Source organism: Anabrus simplex, chromosome 3 (assembly GCF_040414725.1).
Source record: "Anabrus simplex isolate iqAnaSimp1 chromosome 3, ASM4041472v1, whole genome shotgun sequence".
Lineage (NCBI taxonomy): Eukaryota > Metazoa > Arthropoda > Insecta > Orthoptera > Tettigoniidae > Anabrus > Anabrus simplex.
Window position 1 is genome coordinate 13,102,986 of NC_090267.1, and position 19,858 is coordinate 13,122,843.

The following is a 19,858-nucleotide window of genomic DNA, read 5'->3' on the forward strand; positions in this document are numbered from 1 at the left end:
TCTCCTTCCTCATGGTTGTATTGAGCATTGATCAGGTTCGTTATCTACCATTTATATTTTATTTACCTTGTTTCATATATTTTGGCAAGGTATCTGTCGCTGTGAAGATACAGTGTGAGTTTACGGATATCACTTATTACTAGTCCGGGTAGTCCGAGATCCCTTGCGGATAACTGGTAGCGAATCGTGCTAGGTCTCTGCTTCCTCACTTCCAAGTCGGTCACTTAATTGAGGTATATTTCTGAACCTTTCATTTAATTGAGTTGTCCATTGTTGAGGTATACGTTTGAAATTTGTGTGAAGTTGTGAGAAATATGATTTCCGATTGGTTAACCTTCCTGAATTTCCTTCTGTCCTGCTCCACCCATGGTGTAAAGGAAAAGGATTACTGTGAGTTTATTGTTTTCTATCTTAGTATTATTGTTTGCTTTATGTTGCTGATAGCTCGTTGCTGATGACCAACTAAATGCGCACCCACCATCTGAAAGATCTTGAAGTCTCCAACTGCAGCTACCAATATTGGCCTTACCTGAAGTTATTCCTTCCTGTAACCCATGGATTATTGTCATTTGATTACATCTAGTTGCTCTGTGTTGTTTATTGGTCGGATAATAATATCTGATTTCATCTCTTGTGGTAGTAAGTGTGCCAAACCCCTCCCTTACGGATAGCATATGACGAAAATGAAACAAACGTAACGGGAGAATGAGGTGCGGACCGCGATTAGGGAAGGCAGAAAACGGCCCTGAGCTCAAGATGGGCCTCGTTATTAACCAACGAGGACGATTATAGAACACTACTATAAATGAAACGTAGAATAAACATAAGGACAAGGTTTATTAGTAAATTAATAATAGAATCCAAACATGGAAAAAGAAGCCAATCGCATAACAGAGAAAAAGAAAAAACAAGACATAAACATACTTTTACAAGCGTTCCTGCCGAGGTCGTGGGGTGAGCTCAACATAAATAATTATAACACACACCAAATATTTCGTTATCAGCTCACTGATACAGTAGTGACCTCATTACCATTAATATTTCGATTAAATTTGCCGTGCGCACGGTAGTACAGCCAATATCTTTTTTTTTAACTTCAGATTAAATTATTCACAGCGCATATCTTTCCATTCTCCATTCGCACGACAACAATAGAAGCCTCCTACTACAAAAAACATTTTAACCCACGTCACCACAGAGATCAACATAAGACGCAAGGAGTAAAGGAATGAACCAGCCAAAGGCGCTGAGTACAGCATCTTTGGTCCAGCAAAATAAAACAGGCATGCGCAGAGATACGAAAAATAAGAATACCAACATGGCCGACCGGCGGTTAGGCCGAGCCCCAACCAACACATGGCCAAGTAAATGACAAATCTGTACCAAGATAAGGAAATGAGGTACCCCAACAAAATCGAAATGAAACCGAAATAAAACATGAATAAACCAATCGATAGCCCATCTTTTACTTGCTTCAGACACCAGCATTCACTCATAACATTCACATGAGGTACAAATACACGCCACATGACTCACCTTAACACAGTTCCAGATCTCGCATATTGAACTAAAAACGTGCACTATGGGAGCACAATATAAGATTATACGTATTTTGTATAATAGGGCAAAACAGGCAGGATCGTGCACCAAATCACATTAAGCTTGAGTTTCGTACGACTTCAAATAAAACTTTGTCGACACGAAAGTCGTTGCTTCGAAGGCGGCCAGGTACAAACAAAACAAATGCACCCGAACAAGTGCACCAAAAACGTGATGGGTTCGAGACCAAATTCCCAAATTAGCAGTAATCATAATATTAACCTCTCACAGTCACACACGCCATTTACACGAACCGAAATAGAAGATGCACATCGATCGGCCCATCAGGGATCGTAAAAAGGTAATGCAAACGTAGTAATAATAAAGAGACAACAGAAAGCACATACCTGTTAAATCAAGACATTAATTATGGCATGAATGGTGGTAAACCCACGTTTAAATAAGGTAAAAATCCACCTAAAGCAAAGGAAGGCGATTTCACATCGTCTAGCCTCCATAGTTAAAAAAAAATCACGAGTGAGGAAGGCAAAGATATGCGTCAAAAGATGAAAACAGTAGTCTAGTACGGCAAAAGATCGTCAATACACACCACGCAGAGTGCTGCGCTCTGTGGCCTATCAAGGGATATACTCAGGTTTTTCCTCGAACTGAGGTCAACAAAACTTGTATGAGTAGTAAACATAACATATGAGAAACATGCAAAAGGAGCATGGTTCATAAGTCATGTGTGGAATGTATGAAAGTGTTGAAACTAGCTTATGAAGTATTTAATTTTAGGTTTTGTTGTGAAACTAATGTAAATTTTCTTTTTTGCTCATTGAAAGTAAGCCCTACCCCATTGTCACCTTGATTCTTTTGATAGAATTAAGTTAATTTATATCAAAGTTGTTACGTTAGTTGGATCCTTGCCCAATTTGTCTGCAATCTTGTGCGGTGAAATTTGAGTTACCTCCTCATTTGACGGTGGGTCATATTTATGAATTGCTCTGAAAGGAAGGCGGTGCCCATTGATGTAAGGCACAGCTCAAGATGTTACTGTTCGGTGTTGAATGGGTATGTCTAGTGATTTTGGTTAACAACGTTGGGAGTTGGCATAGTTAACTATCAGTAACTGGTGCAGTTACTTCGATTCCTAATGTCCCCTATTTATCTGGAAACTACCCTTATGGGATATATTACTCTGATTTCTACTTTAATTATTGTAATTTGGTGTTATTTTGTTGCTTTATCTATTCATTTTTGTTCTCTATTCTAACTTGGTGTAGCCCTCCGGGTTTCCTTGTGGGGTCAATTGGTATGATTTAACCTTGAGTCCGCCTTATACTAGTTTAAGCTATGTGTGATGTATTATGGATCTTGTATTTTTTTTCTGTACGGTTTCACCGGAATTGTTTCTCGCCTTTTCCTTTTACGTTCTCCTTCTTTGCCCCTGCTTCTCTTCTTGTTTTTCTTTTTGGTTACATGTTTGACTATTATGTCAAAAGGAAAAAGGTGAGATAATGCATTTCTTGGTAACCTAGAGAAAAATTATTCTCTAACCTGTAATTAAGAACTTAATCTTAATTTTCTTTAATCGGATGAATTGTAATATGTAACAGGCTTAACTAGAGGCACACCGCCTAAAGAGTGTAAATTCAGCTAAATCTAGTTGTTATGAACATTAGGCAAATGGAACTCTGTTTGAACTAAGGTTAATTAACCTAAGTGTCTTCATGGATAATATTTTTAAAAAAGAGGGACTGTTTACTAAACTTAAGCCACAACAACCATAAACTTAAGTCAGGAATATAACATTAAAATGACTCTGGTTCGGCATGTTATAGTTGTGCGTACACGAAGTCGTCATTTGTGGTCTCTATCTAATGTGGTCGTGATTTGAAATTTTGCTTACTTCTTGACCACTAAACTGAACTGGGAGCTATATCAGTGAATATGCTAAGCCTCAGGCCGACAGGACTGTTACAGAGTAACGCACTTTAAAACCTCCCCTGAGAACCAATTTTGAACTGGCAATATTGCCGTAGAAAATCATAATCATTCAATATGCCTAAGTGCATGTTTCCCTCGAACTACTAAGTGCTTTTGAGATACTCATCGAACCTTAATTATATTTCTTATTGTGGACTGATGGCAACCTCATTGGATTCTCGCATTTTAGTATTGTGCGGACTGTTTCATTTCTCTTCTATAAGTGCTGCTATCTTCCGCTAGTTACCCACAATAATTTGCCCCTCCGCGACCGCTTTTCTACCTATAGGAGCGCGGCTACTTCCTGAAGGAGCAAACCTCGCCATTTTGACTGGGGAACAGAACGCGTGTGGAGGTCATGCCGTGCGGTTGTGTTAGTGGACTCTCCAGATATTGGCGTCATGTTGGAGTATTGAGATATGGGTTCTAAACCCGTCTTACTTTGTCTTCTGCATCGTCCCATTAGTAAATGTTTTTATTAATTCTGACCTGGGAAACCAAACACATCTGTAAGTATTTGAGGATCTGGCTCATCATGGCTGGGCGTCAGCTTCACCCAAGTAAGTGGCTTCATTATTGGGCAAGTTATATCTTGTGATTAGGAAACTACAAGAAAATTCGTGTGATCCGTGTCTTGAAATTAACTCTTTCAAGGTGGAAGTTTGTGAAAGCAATTATTTTTGGAAATTACAAAGCGGTCGGTCGTGTGGCTAATTCAAGTAAAATATCAAATTAATAGGCATGTAAAGACTACGAAAATAAGGAAATTTTATTTAATTAACCATCATTTTCACCCGTTATTGAGCTTTAATTGATCACGTAAATTCAAAATGTGTCGTGGCACTCAGTGGCCTTTATACTACGTGAGGTTCTGCAGAAGCATATAATTCTAGTTTCCTTCTTTTGGTTATTTTAAAACACGCTTCTTCTATTTTATGCTTTGGGTGTATTCCTGATTTTATTTTAGTGTTTCTGGCCTTTGTTGTGCCTTGTCCCTTGATTGGTCGTTTGCGGGCGTGTGTTTTCGTTGCTATGGGAACGATTTTCCTTTGGGGGCGTGATTGTAATTGTTGCCTGTGTATTTTGCGAGTTGGTTTTGGGACCTAAGTTTTCTTATGAATTTTCGATTTATGTGAAAGATTTATCTGCTCCTTGCTTGGTCTCTTCCCGTTTTCCTTTTCCCCCTGTTTAATTGTGTGATTTCTGTTCGTTGATATAATTTGACCCCTCGGAATTTATTAATTGGGCTAGAGTTCTATGCTCCTGCGAAGCCTCATCTTATTAACAAATTTCAATGAAACTCGTTAAATGAGTGGTTTTCCCTAGGTTTACAACTTGTTTTAATTTCATTTTAGTAAGTCTAACGAACGGGCCCGTGTAAACCTTCTGTAAGCAACTTAAGTCTTCTATCCGTATAATTTCATGTTATTATAGTAATTTTATCTATCCGTACTATTTCTTGTAATGGATTTAGTGTTTTCAATTCGTGCAATTCTCTGTTATTAAGTTAATGATTTCAATCAGTATTATTTTCTGAAAAGACTACGGTTTTCAGACCGTGTTATTTTCTGTTATTCACTCATTGTTTTCAAACTACTTAAATTACGTTTATTTTCTCAGATGGGACGATGTTCGTTTTGGTTTCATGTTAGGATTTCATTCTTTAATTAAAAGTTTTTTGAATTAATCAAGAGTTTTCTTTCTTTATCTGAGTGGTTCAACGCCGAAACAAGGAATCTTTCTCCTTTTTCTCTGGGTGTTTTATATGGGCCATGATGGGTAAGTACCTGTTGGATGTAATTTTCGTATCCTTGTGACTGATTTTCATAATTTGTTTTTTATTGTTAATTTCACACTGGTTTATAAGTAGTAACGGCCGGTGTTTTTTGCTAACCACTAGTGTGGTGAGTTTACTGCGCTGGCGGCTTAAATATGTCAGCAGAAATACTTCTGGGGTGATCCGGCACTTACAAACGCATAATATCAATGAAGAGGAATCGTCACAGAACACCTCCGGCCCGGTCTGAATCACAAGAAGCTTCCCTGCCGGCTACGATTGTGAGGCGTCCGGGTGGGTTTATATCCTAGTAACAGTTATTAACAAATTCAGCTAAGATGCCCACCACAAATACGTCGTGGACAGTTTAAGATACTGACATTCTGTTTTCACTTTCGTTAATGGTATTAAGGGGTTCATAGTTGAACATGCAGTACTTCTCCAGGCTTTTAACAAAATGTATTGGCTCACACGTTTTCATATGAGAACGTTATTTCACGCAATAACTGCCAATGAAATTCTATCAGGTTCACAGCCGTAGTTACTGGTCGCACAGCTTACACTAGAGGAGGATCGGTCTCGAGATCTGGGACCTAATTCTCGAGTCTCGAGCGAGAGCGTTGCCCATCACTACTAAATTGCTAGTCCAATATTTCAAGAATTACAATTATGACGAACATTTATCTTTTGGACAATAGTAAGCAAAATGTATGTAGTTCTACATTACAGTCACCTATGATATAAGTGGGGCACTTGTAGGCAGTAAACACTCCTGCGGCAATTACGACATCTAGCACTGACCACTGCTGGTGATTCCTGTCCATCATCGTGTAAGTCTGATCTATGCTAAGGCCATGTCTGTCTCTTTCTGGAGCTGCTGATGTGCAGATGGTGTAGTATTGTGCTCAAAACCGGCACGCTCCTCGAGCTTTAACATGAAGCTTAGATTTTTCAGGATTCATCCATATGGAGTGCGATGAAAATAAAATGTCTAGGATGCTCAACGTTATCTTCTAATAATGGAACTGTAATTCATCAGCAAGGACAATCACAAATGGTAAAAGTGAACTTTCTTTTTTAATTTGCTTTATGTACACAAACACAGATGACGACGATAGGATAGGAAAGGCCAAGCAGTGGGAAAGAAGCAGCCATGGCCTTAATTAAGGTACAATTCCATATATTTGCCTCGTGTCAAAATGGAATAACACAGAAAACAATCTCCAGGGCTGTTCGAGTCCACTACCTCCCAGATGCAAACCTCAACTGCACACCGCTAATTGCACAGCCAACTCTCCTCGTGCAGATGAGTGATGTGAATGACAACAAAATTTCAGCTTGATAAAACATTGAAAACTCCTACCTATAATGCAACAATTTGGTACAAAACATTTATTTTATTTATTTAATAGCCGGTTTACAACAGGGCAGTAAACCCGAATTACAGTAAACATAAAAATCCTTGAAGTATATATTAAATTACATTGACACAAATGTTTGGTCTCAGTAACTAAAAATACAATTATTAATTACGAATTAAATCACACTGATACAAGTCTTAGATTTTAATAACTTAAAATAAAATTTCTTAATAAATAAAAATAAACTTCTTAATACAAACTAAATTATTCAACTTACTGACAGCTTTCAGTGATTTTAATGCTTAGCGTCATGGCAGTAGAGCTGAAAAAGGTTTTATGACTTTTGATGTTGACATGTCCAAGTTGTTGTCTATGCTAACAGCTTCATAATAGTTTTACATAACCTATAGAGTGGTGAATGGTTGTGGGTTATCGTCAGAGCTGTTTCAGTCCTAAACCTGCTGCATTTTCTTGAGTGCAAGCAAGGTACGCGAAAATTCAATAAAAACAGTAAATTCATATTATCTATTTTATTGTTTAATAATTTATGCAGGTACATGGCATCAATTATTTTTCTCTCACTTTCAATACTGGTCATTTCGACACTGGTTAGTAGATTTTTGTATGGCACAATAAATGGGTACAAGCCATGTGTTGGGTGATGAAGGAATCATACAAAACGTTTTTGCTCTCTTTCGATCAACTTAATATATTTATCGAACCTTGGGTTCCATACTAGGCTAGTATCTTCAAATTTACATTGTAAAAAGGCACTATACACTGCTATGAGTGAAAAGGAATGTGATAGTAGCAGGTGATCTCAATTTACCAAATGTCAATTGGGAAGGTAATGCAGACGACAGGAAGCATGAACAACAAATGGCAAATAAGTTAATATGAGAAGGGCAGCTGATTCAGAAAGTGGTGGAACCAACTATAGGGAAGAATATTTTGGATGCGGTGCCTATAAAACCAGATGAGCTCTATAGAGAAACCGAAATAAATGTGAAAGAAAGGAAGGTATTAAAATTAGGACTCTTAGGCAGTACCATATGGCTGATAAAACAGGCATGAGGGAGTTTTTGAAAAGTAACTATGATCACTGGAAAATTGTAAATAAAAATGTAAACAGACTCTGGGATGGGTTTAAAGTAATTGTTGAGGAATGTGAAAATATGTTTGTACCTTTAAAGGTGGTAAGGAATGGTAAAGATCCACTATATTAAACAGAGAAGTAAAGAGACTAATAAGGAGGTGCAGGTTGGAATAACATAGAGTTAGAAATGATTATGGAAGTAAGGAGAAATTGATGGAACTTACTAGGAAATTGAATCTAGCAAAGAAGTCAGCTAAGGATAACATGATGGCAAGCATAATTGGTGATCATACAAATTTTAGTGAAAAATGGAAGGGTATGTATAGGTATTATAAGGCAGAAGCAGGTTCCAAGAAGGACATTCCAGGAATCATTAATGAACAAGGGGAGTGTGTATACGAGGATCTTCAAAAGGCAGAAGTATTCAGTCAGCAGTATGTAAAGATTGTTGGTTACAAGGATAATGTCCAGAGTGGGGAGGTGAGTAATACTGATGAAGTATTAAAATTTACCTATGATAACAATGCCATTTACATTATGATACAAAAGTTGAAAAGTAGAAAAACAGCTGGAATTGTTAAGATTTCTGGGGAAATACTAAAAGCAATGGGTTGGGATATAGTACCATATCTGAAATACTTATTTGATTATTGTTCGGTTGAAGGAGCTATACTAAATGAACAGAGAGTTGCTATAGTAGCCCCTGTGTATGAAGGAAAGGGTGATAGACATAAAGCTGGAAATAGAGACCAGTCAGTTTGACATGCATTGCATGTAAACTTTGGGAAAGCATTCTTTCTGATTATACTAGACATGCATGCGAAATTAATAACTGGTTTGACAGAAGGCAGTTTGGGTTTAGGAGAGGTTATTCTACTGAAGCTGAGCTTGTAGGATTTCAGCAAGATATAGCAGATATCCTGGATTCAGGAAGCCAAATGGACTGCATTGTGATTGACCTATCTAAGGCATTTTATAGGGTAGATCATGGACGACTACTGGCAAAAGTGAGTGCTATTGCAGTAGAAAAAAAGTGTGACTGAATGGGTGGCTATATTTCTAGAAAATATAACTCAGAGAATCAGAGTAGGCGAAGTAGGAGTGGAATTCCTCAAGGCAGTATTATTGGACCTTCATGTTTTATATACATCAATGATATGTGTAAAGAAGTGGAATCAGAGATAAGGCTCTTTGCAGATGATGTTATCCTGTACAGAGTAATAAATAAGTTACAAGATTGTGAGCGGCTGCAGGGTGACCTTGTAGTGTTGTGAGATGGTAGGTGGGCCATGGTATGACGATAAAAGGGTTTAAAAGTCAGGTTATGAGTTCCACAAATAGGAAAAGTCCTCTCAGTTTTAATTACTGCATTGATGGGGTGAAAGTTCGTTTTGGGGATCATTAGAAGTACCTAGGTGTTAGTATAAGAAAAGAACTTCATTGGGGTAATCACATAAATATGATTGTTAATAAAGGGTACAGATCTCTGCACATGGTTATGGGGGTATTTAGGGGTTGTAGAAAGGATGTAAAGGAGTAGGCGTATGAGTCTCTGGTAAAACCCCAACTAGAATATGGCTCAAGTGTATGGGACCCGCACCTGGATTACTTGATTCAAGAACTGGAAAAATCCAAAGAAAAGCAGCTCGATGTGTTCTGGGTGATTTCTGACAAAAGAGTAGCGATACAAAAAAGGTTGCAAATTTTGGGCTGGGATGACTTGGGAGCAAGGAGACGAGCTGCTCGATTAAGTGGTATGTTACAAAATCTACATTTCTTTATAACGAACAAGATCAGCAAAGGCTCACAAACATGAATCCCAACATCCCTATAGCAAGAGCCCTTCCTAAAATACATAAGAATGACATCCCAATACGTCCTATCATCAACTACCCAAACAGTCCAACCTATAAAGTTTCTAAGTATATTCATGGCTTCCTTAAGAGATATTACACATTTAATCACAAGCAACCTTTAATGAATTCCATTGATTTTTGTGAGATCCTAAATAAGTTCGACCTACAACCTTATCATACAATATGCTCCTTTGACGTGGTTAACATGGACTCAAACATCCCGACCAGAGACACCATCATCATCATCTATAGTAACATCTGTAAACATAGTGGCCTCAGTAAAATGGAAATCGACGAATTCATGACACTATTAAATTTTGTTTTAGACAACAATTATTTCTTTTAATACGAAAATCTATAAACAGAACGTCTAGCGATGGGAGACCCTATTTCGGGCATCCTACCTGATATTTACATGGACACGATTGAACAGACAAAAATCAGAACAAATATTAAAGGGATTTGTTTATGGTTGAGGTACGTGGATGACACATTCGTAATAATTGATAAGAATGTCACTAATAGCAGTGAAGTATTAGAAAGTTTAAATAATATCAACCCTAACGTAAATTTCACTAAAGAAGATGAAGACAAAGGCTCCTTCAATTTCCTAGACATAAAGGTCACGCGAACTGATAAAAACTTTGAGTTTTAGATTCGCAGAAAGCCTACACAGTCGTCCGTAACCATAAATAATTCCTCACTAAACCCCGATTCTCAGAAACATGCATCATTTTATAGTTTGATCTACAAGCTTAAAAACAGAATTAAATTACACAAGGAATCTTGCCAAAATTAATGGTTATAAGATCGAAATGGTTAACCGCTTACTTCATAAGATTAAAAACAAGTTATCAACAAACCTTATACCAGACAAATCTAAAAGAACTGAATACGCCACTTTTACATATAGTAACCCAGTTGTCCACCAAATTGCTAACACTTTCAACAAATATAATATGAACATAGCCTTCAGAACAATCAACACAACACAAGATATATTTTTTCAATTATAATAAAATCAATAATAATGACAATAAATATTCACACTCAGGAGTCTACAGGTTAAAATGTTCCCAGTGTGGAATTTCATACGTTGGACAGATTGGACGAAGCTTCTTTATAAGATACATGGAACACTTCAATGCGGAAAAGCACAATAAATATTCGGCAATGAGCACGCACATGAAGAAAACAGGTCACCGTTTAACTTCAATAGAAAATTATCTCACAATAATCAGGAATACAAATAAAGGTAAACTCCTAAATGATTTAGAGAATATATATATATATATATATTTGGACAAAACACTTCATAAGGATCGCAACTTAACGATGATACGGGAGTCAAGGGTCCCGTTAATACGTTAACGCCTAATCTATTAAAAACAGTCAATCCAAAACAAAACAAAATCCCACGAATATTTAAATTCTTTAAATAAAAAACTCCCCTTATTCCACCGAATACTAAGCCTGCACTTGCCCCTCCCACATCAACATCGACATTTAATGCTCCGCCCATCTCCGCTTCCCCTCAGCATGCCCCTCTTCCTCTATCACATCGTTACAACATGCGAAGTAGGAACTCCAGACAGACCAACGCTGCTAATACAGTAAGATAGATATACATACGGCATATGAGTAAGTACACACTTTACATAATACACAATTCTCGGACACTAAAATATGATTTAAACACATACGTCAAGCACGTATTTTTGTTCCTTTGCAGTATAACCGCATTCTGTTCATCGATGTTCCAAATCTTCTAGAAGGACTTCATTTTCACGTGAAAATGAAATATAACCTGTCTAATACTTGAAAAAAAACTCGTCTCGAAGCAGCTTCAACCAACAAACTAACGTCTGCTTGCAACGGTTATATCAAATAACATTTTAGACCAATCAACTTAATGAGAATAACATCATAATATTCGCCTTTTCTCTTAGCCAATCTTTTAATGTCGGAATACAAACAAGATTCACCATCAAGTTTTCAACCATTTTAGTACATTGAAATCTTACATTGACAACTTCACCAGCAAATATATGCTGACCTTTATAACGAAGAGGATCCACTTCAGTATCAGACATGTGCCGTTTTTAGAACTTTGTACTGACAGAAATTTTCTTTTAGACAAGATTTTAAATTAGTTTACAATAATTTTAGCATGTGTTGTACATGTCATGTCCTAACATCATATTTTATAACCACTATGTTGTAAAGTTAAGATCATAGTTCAATTTTCACAAATTATAAAGCGTCATTATCTCGAAACAATGTTTGTTTTAAGATTAAATTAAAGTGGCTGATGATGCCCAGTAAGAAGGGGGAAACATGTTCCACATAATACTTAGATTTTCTATGTCTAATTGACCACATAACATAGTACTCATTGTATTGAATAGGTGGAACAAAAAATGTACTCCTTTTGTAAACTAAGTAAGTGGTATGTTCCGAACTGTCAGTGGAGAGATGGCGTGGGAGGACATCAGTAGACGAATAAGTTTGAGTGGTGTCATTACAAGTAGGAAAAATCACAATATGAAGATAAAGGTGGAATTCAAGAGGACAAATTGGGGCATATATTCGTTTATCGGAAGGGGAGTTAGGGACTGGAATAACTTACCAAGGGAGGTGTTCAATAATTTTCCAATTTCTTTGCGAATATTTAAGAAAAGGCTAGGAAAACAACAGATAAGGGAATCTGCCACCTGGGCGACTGCCTTAAATGCAGATCAGTATTGATTGAAATTGAATTTGCCCCCCTGAAGAGTTTAGTGCTCTGTATGATAAATCCCAATGCCTGGTAGGCCTCTCCTGTCACCTTGTTTATATGAGCAGTGAAGGTAAGATCCTTGTCAAGCCGGACGCCAAGGTCACTGACTTGATCAACTTTCTGCAGGGCGTTTGCACCCAGCTTGTATGGAAATATACTTTTATTATTATGTTTTGCTATTTGTTTAATGCCACGCCGACACACAGATAGGTCTTATGGCGACGATAGGATAGAAAGAGCTAGGAGTGGGAAAGACTCGGCCGTGGCCTTATATTTTTCGAGCGAATGACATTGTTACACAGTTCAAAACGTTAAATTTAAATTTGTTCATGTGGATCCAAATTAGGATATCATCAAGGTATTTTTGTAGCAAGAAGCAGTCTTGTGTTGAGCTAACCAGTCTCAATATTTTGATTTCATCTGCATAAATGGAGAGTTGGAATTTTTTACATGTTTAAGTATATCACTTATGAAAATCTCGAACATTACTAGGCCCAGATTAAATCCCTGAACGATTCCCGAATTTACATTATATTCCATTGACAAATTTCCAAAGTATTGAACTTATTCTTTCCTATTACATAGAGAAGTACTAAAATATTTAAGCATCTCTCGCTAGAATCCAAATCTTCTCAGTTTATTTAACAATATGTGTAATGCAATTTCAAAATCTGTGAAAACAATGCCCATTTGCTCTGCATTATCTAACTGTTTGGATATATCCTGAGACAGATTGAGCAGACTTGTAACTGTAGATCTCCTAGATACAAACCCATGTTGCTGACCAGGTATTAGTGGTCCAATGTGTAAAATAATCTTGTAATGAAAAACTAACTCAAAAACTTTCGCAAAAGGTGATAGGATACGCACTGGTCGATAGTTTGTAATTAACAGCTGATCACCTGATTTTAGTATTGGGCAAACCCAAGACTTTTTCCAAACATCAGGGAAAGTTTGTGTTTTAAGAGCAAGATTATAAACAAAATATAATGGCCTCCTAAGAATTTCCGTATATCCCTTTACGATATATGGAGGCATCTGATCTGGACCTGCGAATGCCTTCGGCTTTGAACTTCACAGTACTCTTTCAATGTCTTCCACTGTTATTTAATCAATGTGTAAAGTTTCTGAGTCACAAGTATTATCTGCGGGAGTATTGTACAGAGCAGTGTGTTGAGAGTAGAATGACCTGAAATACCTAGCAAAGCCATCCACAACTGATTCACCAGTCTTTATCTCCTCATTATTGTACCACATATTATTACAAGTTCCTAACTTATGTTTTCTACTTTTTACATAAGAACATTTTTTTTACAATCATGTGCAATGGCGTCTTCGAGGGTCGTTACATATTTCCCATCTGCCTTAATTTTGCTTCTGAGTTGTTTAAATTTCATAGCACTATACTGGAAAATGTCCATATGTTTTCCATGGAAATCTTTCTGTTTTAAGTCTAATAATTTATCTTGTGAACAAGGGCTATTTATTAGGCCTCTTTGAATTAGACACTGGAACGTTTCTCCACAATACCATGTACAGTTGACTGTAAAAAGTATTTACTGCCGAACTTATTTCTGTACTACTGTGTAGCTCATTCCAGTTGGTGTCTCTTAATTCCCTGAATATCTTCTCAAATTTAGCTTTCCTAAAATTGAAACTTGTTTCAATTATTAGCCTAAAATTCTCTATAGCACGTTTTAGTGGTAAGTTTAATTTTAATGAAGGGAGATGCTTATCTTCCAGTAAAGGAGGGAATGTGTCCTGAAAATTTCTAATTGCGTATTATTCGTACAAATTAAGTCAAGGGTTTTCCCATTGCTAATTTGCACAGTGTTATGAGATCTTAGTTCAAAAAGGTTCATATATCATCTGACATTGACTGTTACCATAATAGGGATTGAGGTCTGTAACTTGTTATTGTGGAAATGTTGAAGTCAATCTATGATCACATTATTACTTTAAATCTCATAATGGGGATCTAGCAACTATAGCACTTCCTGGTATGACTCATGATTAGAGGTGGTGGGTGATTTAGACAGCATAAGGAAACCAAATGTTTCCCTGCATTTCTAATTTTAACAAAAATACCTCTGCCCTACATGCAAAGTCTTCGGACTTCAAGGCCTTAATGCTTTCCTTCAGTGCTATGAGCACCCCACCATCTCTCCTCCTGCCATATCTGTCTTGTCTGTACACTCAGTACCCAGTTCTAGAGGCCTTACTGTCATATATCCTATAATCAAGCCAGGTTTCCCCTAAAATACATTATTAGATAACAAACTTACATTAATGGGGTCTAATTTGGTTCTCCATCCTTGCATATTCTGATAGTAAGTATTTACGTATGCTAGCTCACACTCTATAGATAAGACTTCGCTTCAATTAATAATCGCTACTGGCGAACCCGGTCTTTTCTGCATTTTAATAGTTAATTTTTAACATAGGAGGATTAACTCATTTCAGCTACATGCATGAAAGAAAGCTTTCCATACCTGTAAATATGTTCCTGTATAAGATAATTTTTGTCTATATCTAGCCTGCTCCAGAACCTCTTACTATGAACAAATTAGTGCTGTGTCAACGACTGATTGCAAGCGAGCGGATATCGTTAATGTTATCCTCGTTAAGGACTAATCCATTTATGAACGCTGTGTATTATTGTTAACCCTGCCCATTAGTAAAGGATGCAGTGCGATCTTTCATTATTCCTACATAATGTAACTTACAATTGGCCTGTTGCAAGGAAAAGCTCGGAAATAAGAAACGCGGCTTTCATGAAGTAGCGCTTCAAAGTAAGGCCGTGTTTGCGCTCAATATGCGACAACGCACTGATATTCAGGTATTAGAAGCCGCTGTACTGAGTCGTGCGACCAGCTGAAGTTTAATTTGTGGGTAAATCATGGCCAGTTGTAGAGGATAACAAATGTAATAAAGGAAAATAAAGACTTGATTAGGATTTAATACTAGTACGAATGTCTACGAAATACGCTAAACACTGCTAAGATGTGAGTTTTTAGAATACTCTTCCGAGAAAGGGTACTACTGCATTCATGGGATAACATGTGATATATCAAAGAACCGATGCGAGGAAAAGAACGATTGCATTCATTACAGCAGTACAGCCTATCTCGAGAGTGAATCAGCATGTGATTTTTCAGTGCTTGTTTTCGTGGAAAAGTAAGCTTGCATATTGTACAAAAAGAGGGTCTTAATGCTGAATGAGTTACTAAATGGGATCTGAGTCTACTCTTGTCAGGAAAAGTACCATTGCATTCATTACAGTAGAGCTTTTCTGCTGAGTGACATAACACGTGATAACTACCACGATGAGAGAACGACATATTGCATTCCTTACAACAGTATGGTTTCGATCCAGAGTGCACATGCAGGTGATCCTGAAGAGCATGTTTATTAATATAAGACTTCTCACAATGAGCACATTTGTACGGCCTTGGTAGCTCTTTAGAGTGACTGAACATGTGGCTCTTTAAATGCTTAGGAAAAAAGAACGTCTTTTCGCATTCGTTACAAGGATACGGTCTAATCTTAGAGTGACTATGAAGGGAACTTGTAAGGGTAAAGGTTGACGAGCAGACTGAACATTTCTATGGTCTTGTTCCAGAGTGTGATAACATGTGAATTTGAAGTTTATTTTCCGAGAAAAAAGTAAAATTGCAATGAGTGCAACGGAAGGGATTGACACGGTAGTGACGACTTATATGCTTTCTAAATGATGCTTTTGACTTTAAAGTCCCTGTACACAATGTACAATAGTATGGCTTTTCCGTAGCGTGTGTTAAAATATGTTCTTTAAGACCAGAGAGGAAATGATATTTCCTACCGCATTCCGTGCAGCAGTAACGTTGTAACCGTGTGTCAGTAAGCGCATTGCGCTTCAGACGACTTCTTCCAGTGACTGCCAGACAGCAAACATCAGTAGAACGCAAAGAACTTCTTGTCCTTACATCAACAATTTCCTCACTGAAAAAAAATAAAAAATATATATATATATTTTTATCGTAACTTCAGAGAAAATGAAAACATTTACCACAAATTCGAATGAGATTGACAAAAATAGATACTGATGCGTTCCTTCGTACCATCTGTCAGTATTGCAACAAGCAGGTAGGCTACACAGAACACGAACAACCACACTTCGGCTAGCTGGAATCTGACGTCAAATCGTGAAAGGTTTTAATTGTGTGAGGCGTCTTCAGAATGTGACGTTACCCGACGGGCCATTCGAAATTGAGACGTGACTCTGGATTGACACCGGTCTTAACCTCACGGGTTCACTGACACTTGCAGACACAAGTATGATGCTAAAGTGTGAAAGCTCAACAAACTGCTAACTTCAGGTAACCCACCTTAATCTTACAAATATAAGACTGAAGCATGAACAAACTGCAAAAAGGAAACAAGCTTAACTTTATAGGTTGGATACTACCCCAGGTTTAATCTTACTGTCCTACTAAGCAACATGCCTTTTATAGGTTACTCTCATGGGGATAACACTGGATAGCTACTTCAGGGGGACAAAAGTGAAAATACCTATTGGTATTTTTGTATTTAGTATTATTGAACTTCATTTCGGAAATGATGCAAGGGCTACTAGGCAATACGGCTCTTCTTTTACTGACTCTGAAAAACTGCTTCAGAGGCTCACAACATATCTCATGACCTACAGCTCTTATCGGACTTATACAGGGGAGATGACTCAGTGGCTACTATACAGAATGCCTGCTATAGATTGCTCTATCTATTACAAGTTGCTTTACATCGCACCTATACAGGTACTTATGGCGAAGAAGGATAAGCAAGAGCTAGGAGGGGGAGAGAAGCAGCATTCGCTTTAAATAAGCTACAGCCCTGGCATTTGCCTCGTGTGAAAACGGGAATCCACGGAAAACAGTGGGGTTCAAGTCACTATTTCCAGAATACAAGCCCACAGTTACGTGAGACAAACCGCGCGGCCATCTCTGTTATGGGGATAACTAGCGAGAGCTCTCTGAAGGGCTCTCCACTTGTCTCTTTGAATTTTCCCTTCATCACATTGAGGAATTTGCATAACATGACTTACCTAAGATAACCAGTGCCATCCCACACTTGCCAATATTTGAAATAGGGAATAAGTAATGAAGGTAATGCAGAATAAATGAAACACATCGAGACGCCTGTGTGAATGTTTCAAATGTCTGTTCAGTTATTCTGGAGTACATATCGTGTTGTAGCACCCCTCACCTCTTTTAATGTACAGTTTCTAGAAACATGGAACACTGATTCATCTTCAGTTTCTCAATGAGCATTATTGAATATACATATATGTACTTAGTGATGAACTATACTGAGCTTCATTCTTCCCTACAATGCTAATGAATTTTCATTTACACTTTACTGAGAGTGTTACACTTCATTTAACCTCTTACATTCTTGAAGTTTGCAAATTTATTCCAAGCAACATCAGATAAAATGTCACACAGGTAAGATCCAAGTACTGATCCAAATTTATCTGAATCTGCTCTATTTATTGAAATCTATCGATCAAATATTCTGTACATGAAAATGAAACACCTTGTCTCAAATGTAAATTAGCAATCACTGTATGATTCAAAATTAATCACCAAGAGGAAATTATGTCACAAAGGTATCACAAGCTTCAATGCAAAACTCTATAACATACGAATGAAAATTTTATTTTTACACCTAAATTTTATATACTTCTTCGTATATTTCTTTTTGTAATTCCACCTGAGTAATTAAAGCAACTTCTGCCTGTACACAAGATGGTATAATTTAGTTTACTTTTGAAGATATCCACAACAGAAAAGCAAATTTATATTATTAAAGATTGCATTACACTCTAAAGAATGTAACCGTATCCTTATCATTATATCAAGAAAGAAACCCCTCACTGTTTCATATTGGTATGTGCAAACTCCTCATTTTTCGTCCGCTGCATAACATTAGGGTTAAAGCCATCCACACATCCAGAGTCCTGGGGAGACACTCAACGAGAGAAAGCAGAATCTCAGATGGTTGAGGTGCTGGCCTTCTGTTCCCAACTTGGCAGGTTCAATCCTAGTCCAGTCCGATGGTACTTGAAGGTGCTAAAATACGACAGACTTTGTGTCTCTGATATTTTTTACAAAGCAGATATTGCTGGTAATGGCGTTGTCGAAAGCAACAACTCTAAAACCGAGCGAATTGCCCTGCAGTTTGGGTCGCGCGGATGTGAGCAGGCATTTGGGACATAGTGGGTTCGAATACCATCGTAGACAGTCGAACGTGTTTTCTGCGGTTTCCCACTTTGATGCAAGGCAAATGTTGGGACTGAACCTTAATTAAGACAAGGGCTGCCACCTTTCCAAACCTAGCCTTTCCCATCCTTCTGGCACTAAAACTTTTGATATGTTAGTCCGACATGAAACAAGTAACAAAAAAGAAGCAATAAAATTATCCCAACATATATTTAGAGAAAAACTCGCTGTCAACAAGCAAAAAATACCTGCACCTGTATTAACACCATTATCTAATAACGGTAAGGGTAAAGTTGAGTTCTATGTTATAGAATGAAACAACCAAAGAAAAAAGCTGTATTATTATTTGCATCATTACTAGTACCCACAGCTAAAGAAAATAACAAACTTCTGTACCTTTTTGCGTTACTAACCATAAAATTTACAAGTGCAGAGGCATTTTTTCCGCCACAAACATTCTTTCGCGCAGTTTTCAAATATTTAACATCGCTTAGAATAAATCCAATGCATGATCAGAAACTCCAAATGGAACACTGTGTTATACAAGAAACGATGTAAAGAGTAACTGTGCATTCATCTTTTCCCAACTAATAACAAAGAAAATTTTTATCACTTCATTATTTATCATTTCCCCACGTGATTCATGTTTTGCAATTTAATGTGTTGTCAACAATCATCTCTACCACCAGGAGCCACATAAAGATCACATACACACGCAATACCGAACCTATGGTTTAAAAATTTTTCGAAGATATAAAACATGGCCAGTCTTCAGATTATCTTTTGGAGCAGAGTACGTTTATTTGCTGAAAGCATAGGCACGCATCATTCGTGCAATACGAAGGAACTTCTTAAACACAAAATTATCGGCTAATCCTGGGCCAAGAACGATGGATGATCAGTGACTGAACGAATATGGCACCGTATTGCGACGCTGAAAAAGGTAAGAACTCAAAAACTAAGACCAACCAGACAGCCAGACCATGCATGCTGGAAATCTGCACATGGTTTTTGCGCATCCTGGTGCCACAGTATCACTCGGAGCATCATACAAAAATGTAACGATTTTTAGTTATTTTTCCCATCAGGAGCATATTTACATACATATTCATAACAGATTATTATTCAGTCTGCAAGGGGATGTGAGTTTACTAATCACCAAAACAATCCTCTGTTTGAAACTACACTGACTTAGCAAATGTCA

The 19,858-nt window shown here is 37.3% G+C and overlaps 1 protein-coding gene across 2 annotated transcripts in view; it reads right to left on the minus strand.

The window, feature by feature from the left end:
• The window catches only part of LOC136866939 (uncharacterized), a 155,706-nt gene that overhangs the window by 33,653 nt on the left and 102,195 nt on the right, over window positions 1-19,858 (minus strand). The window contains exon 5 of one of the 2 annotated variants that reach the window (XM_068226954.1): window positions 6,545-6,668. The exons of the other annotated variant lie outside the window; for it this stretch is intronic. Within the exon in view, the coding sequence (XP_068083055.1) occupies window positions 6,665-6,668 (4 nt within the window). The 3' untranslated portion in view covers window positions 6,545-6,664. Of the gene's footprint in view, window positions 1-6,544; window positions 6,669-19,858 lie in introns of those variants that run through there. 2 annotated transcript variants of the gene reach the window in all.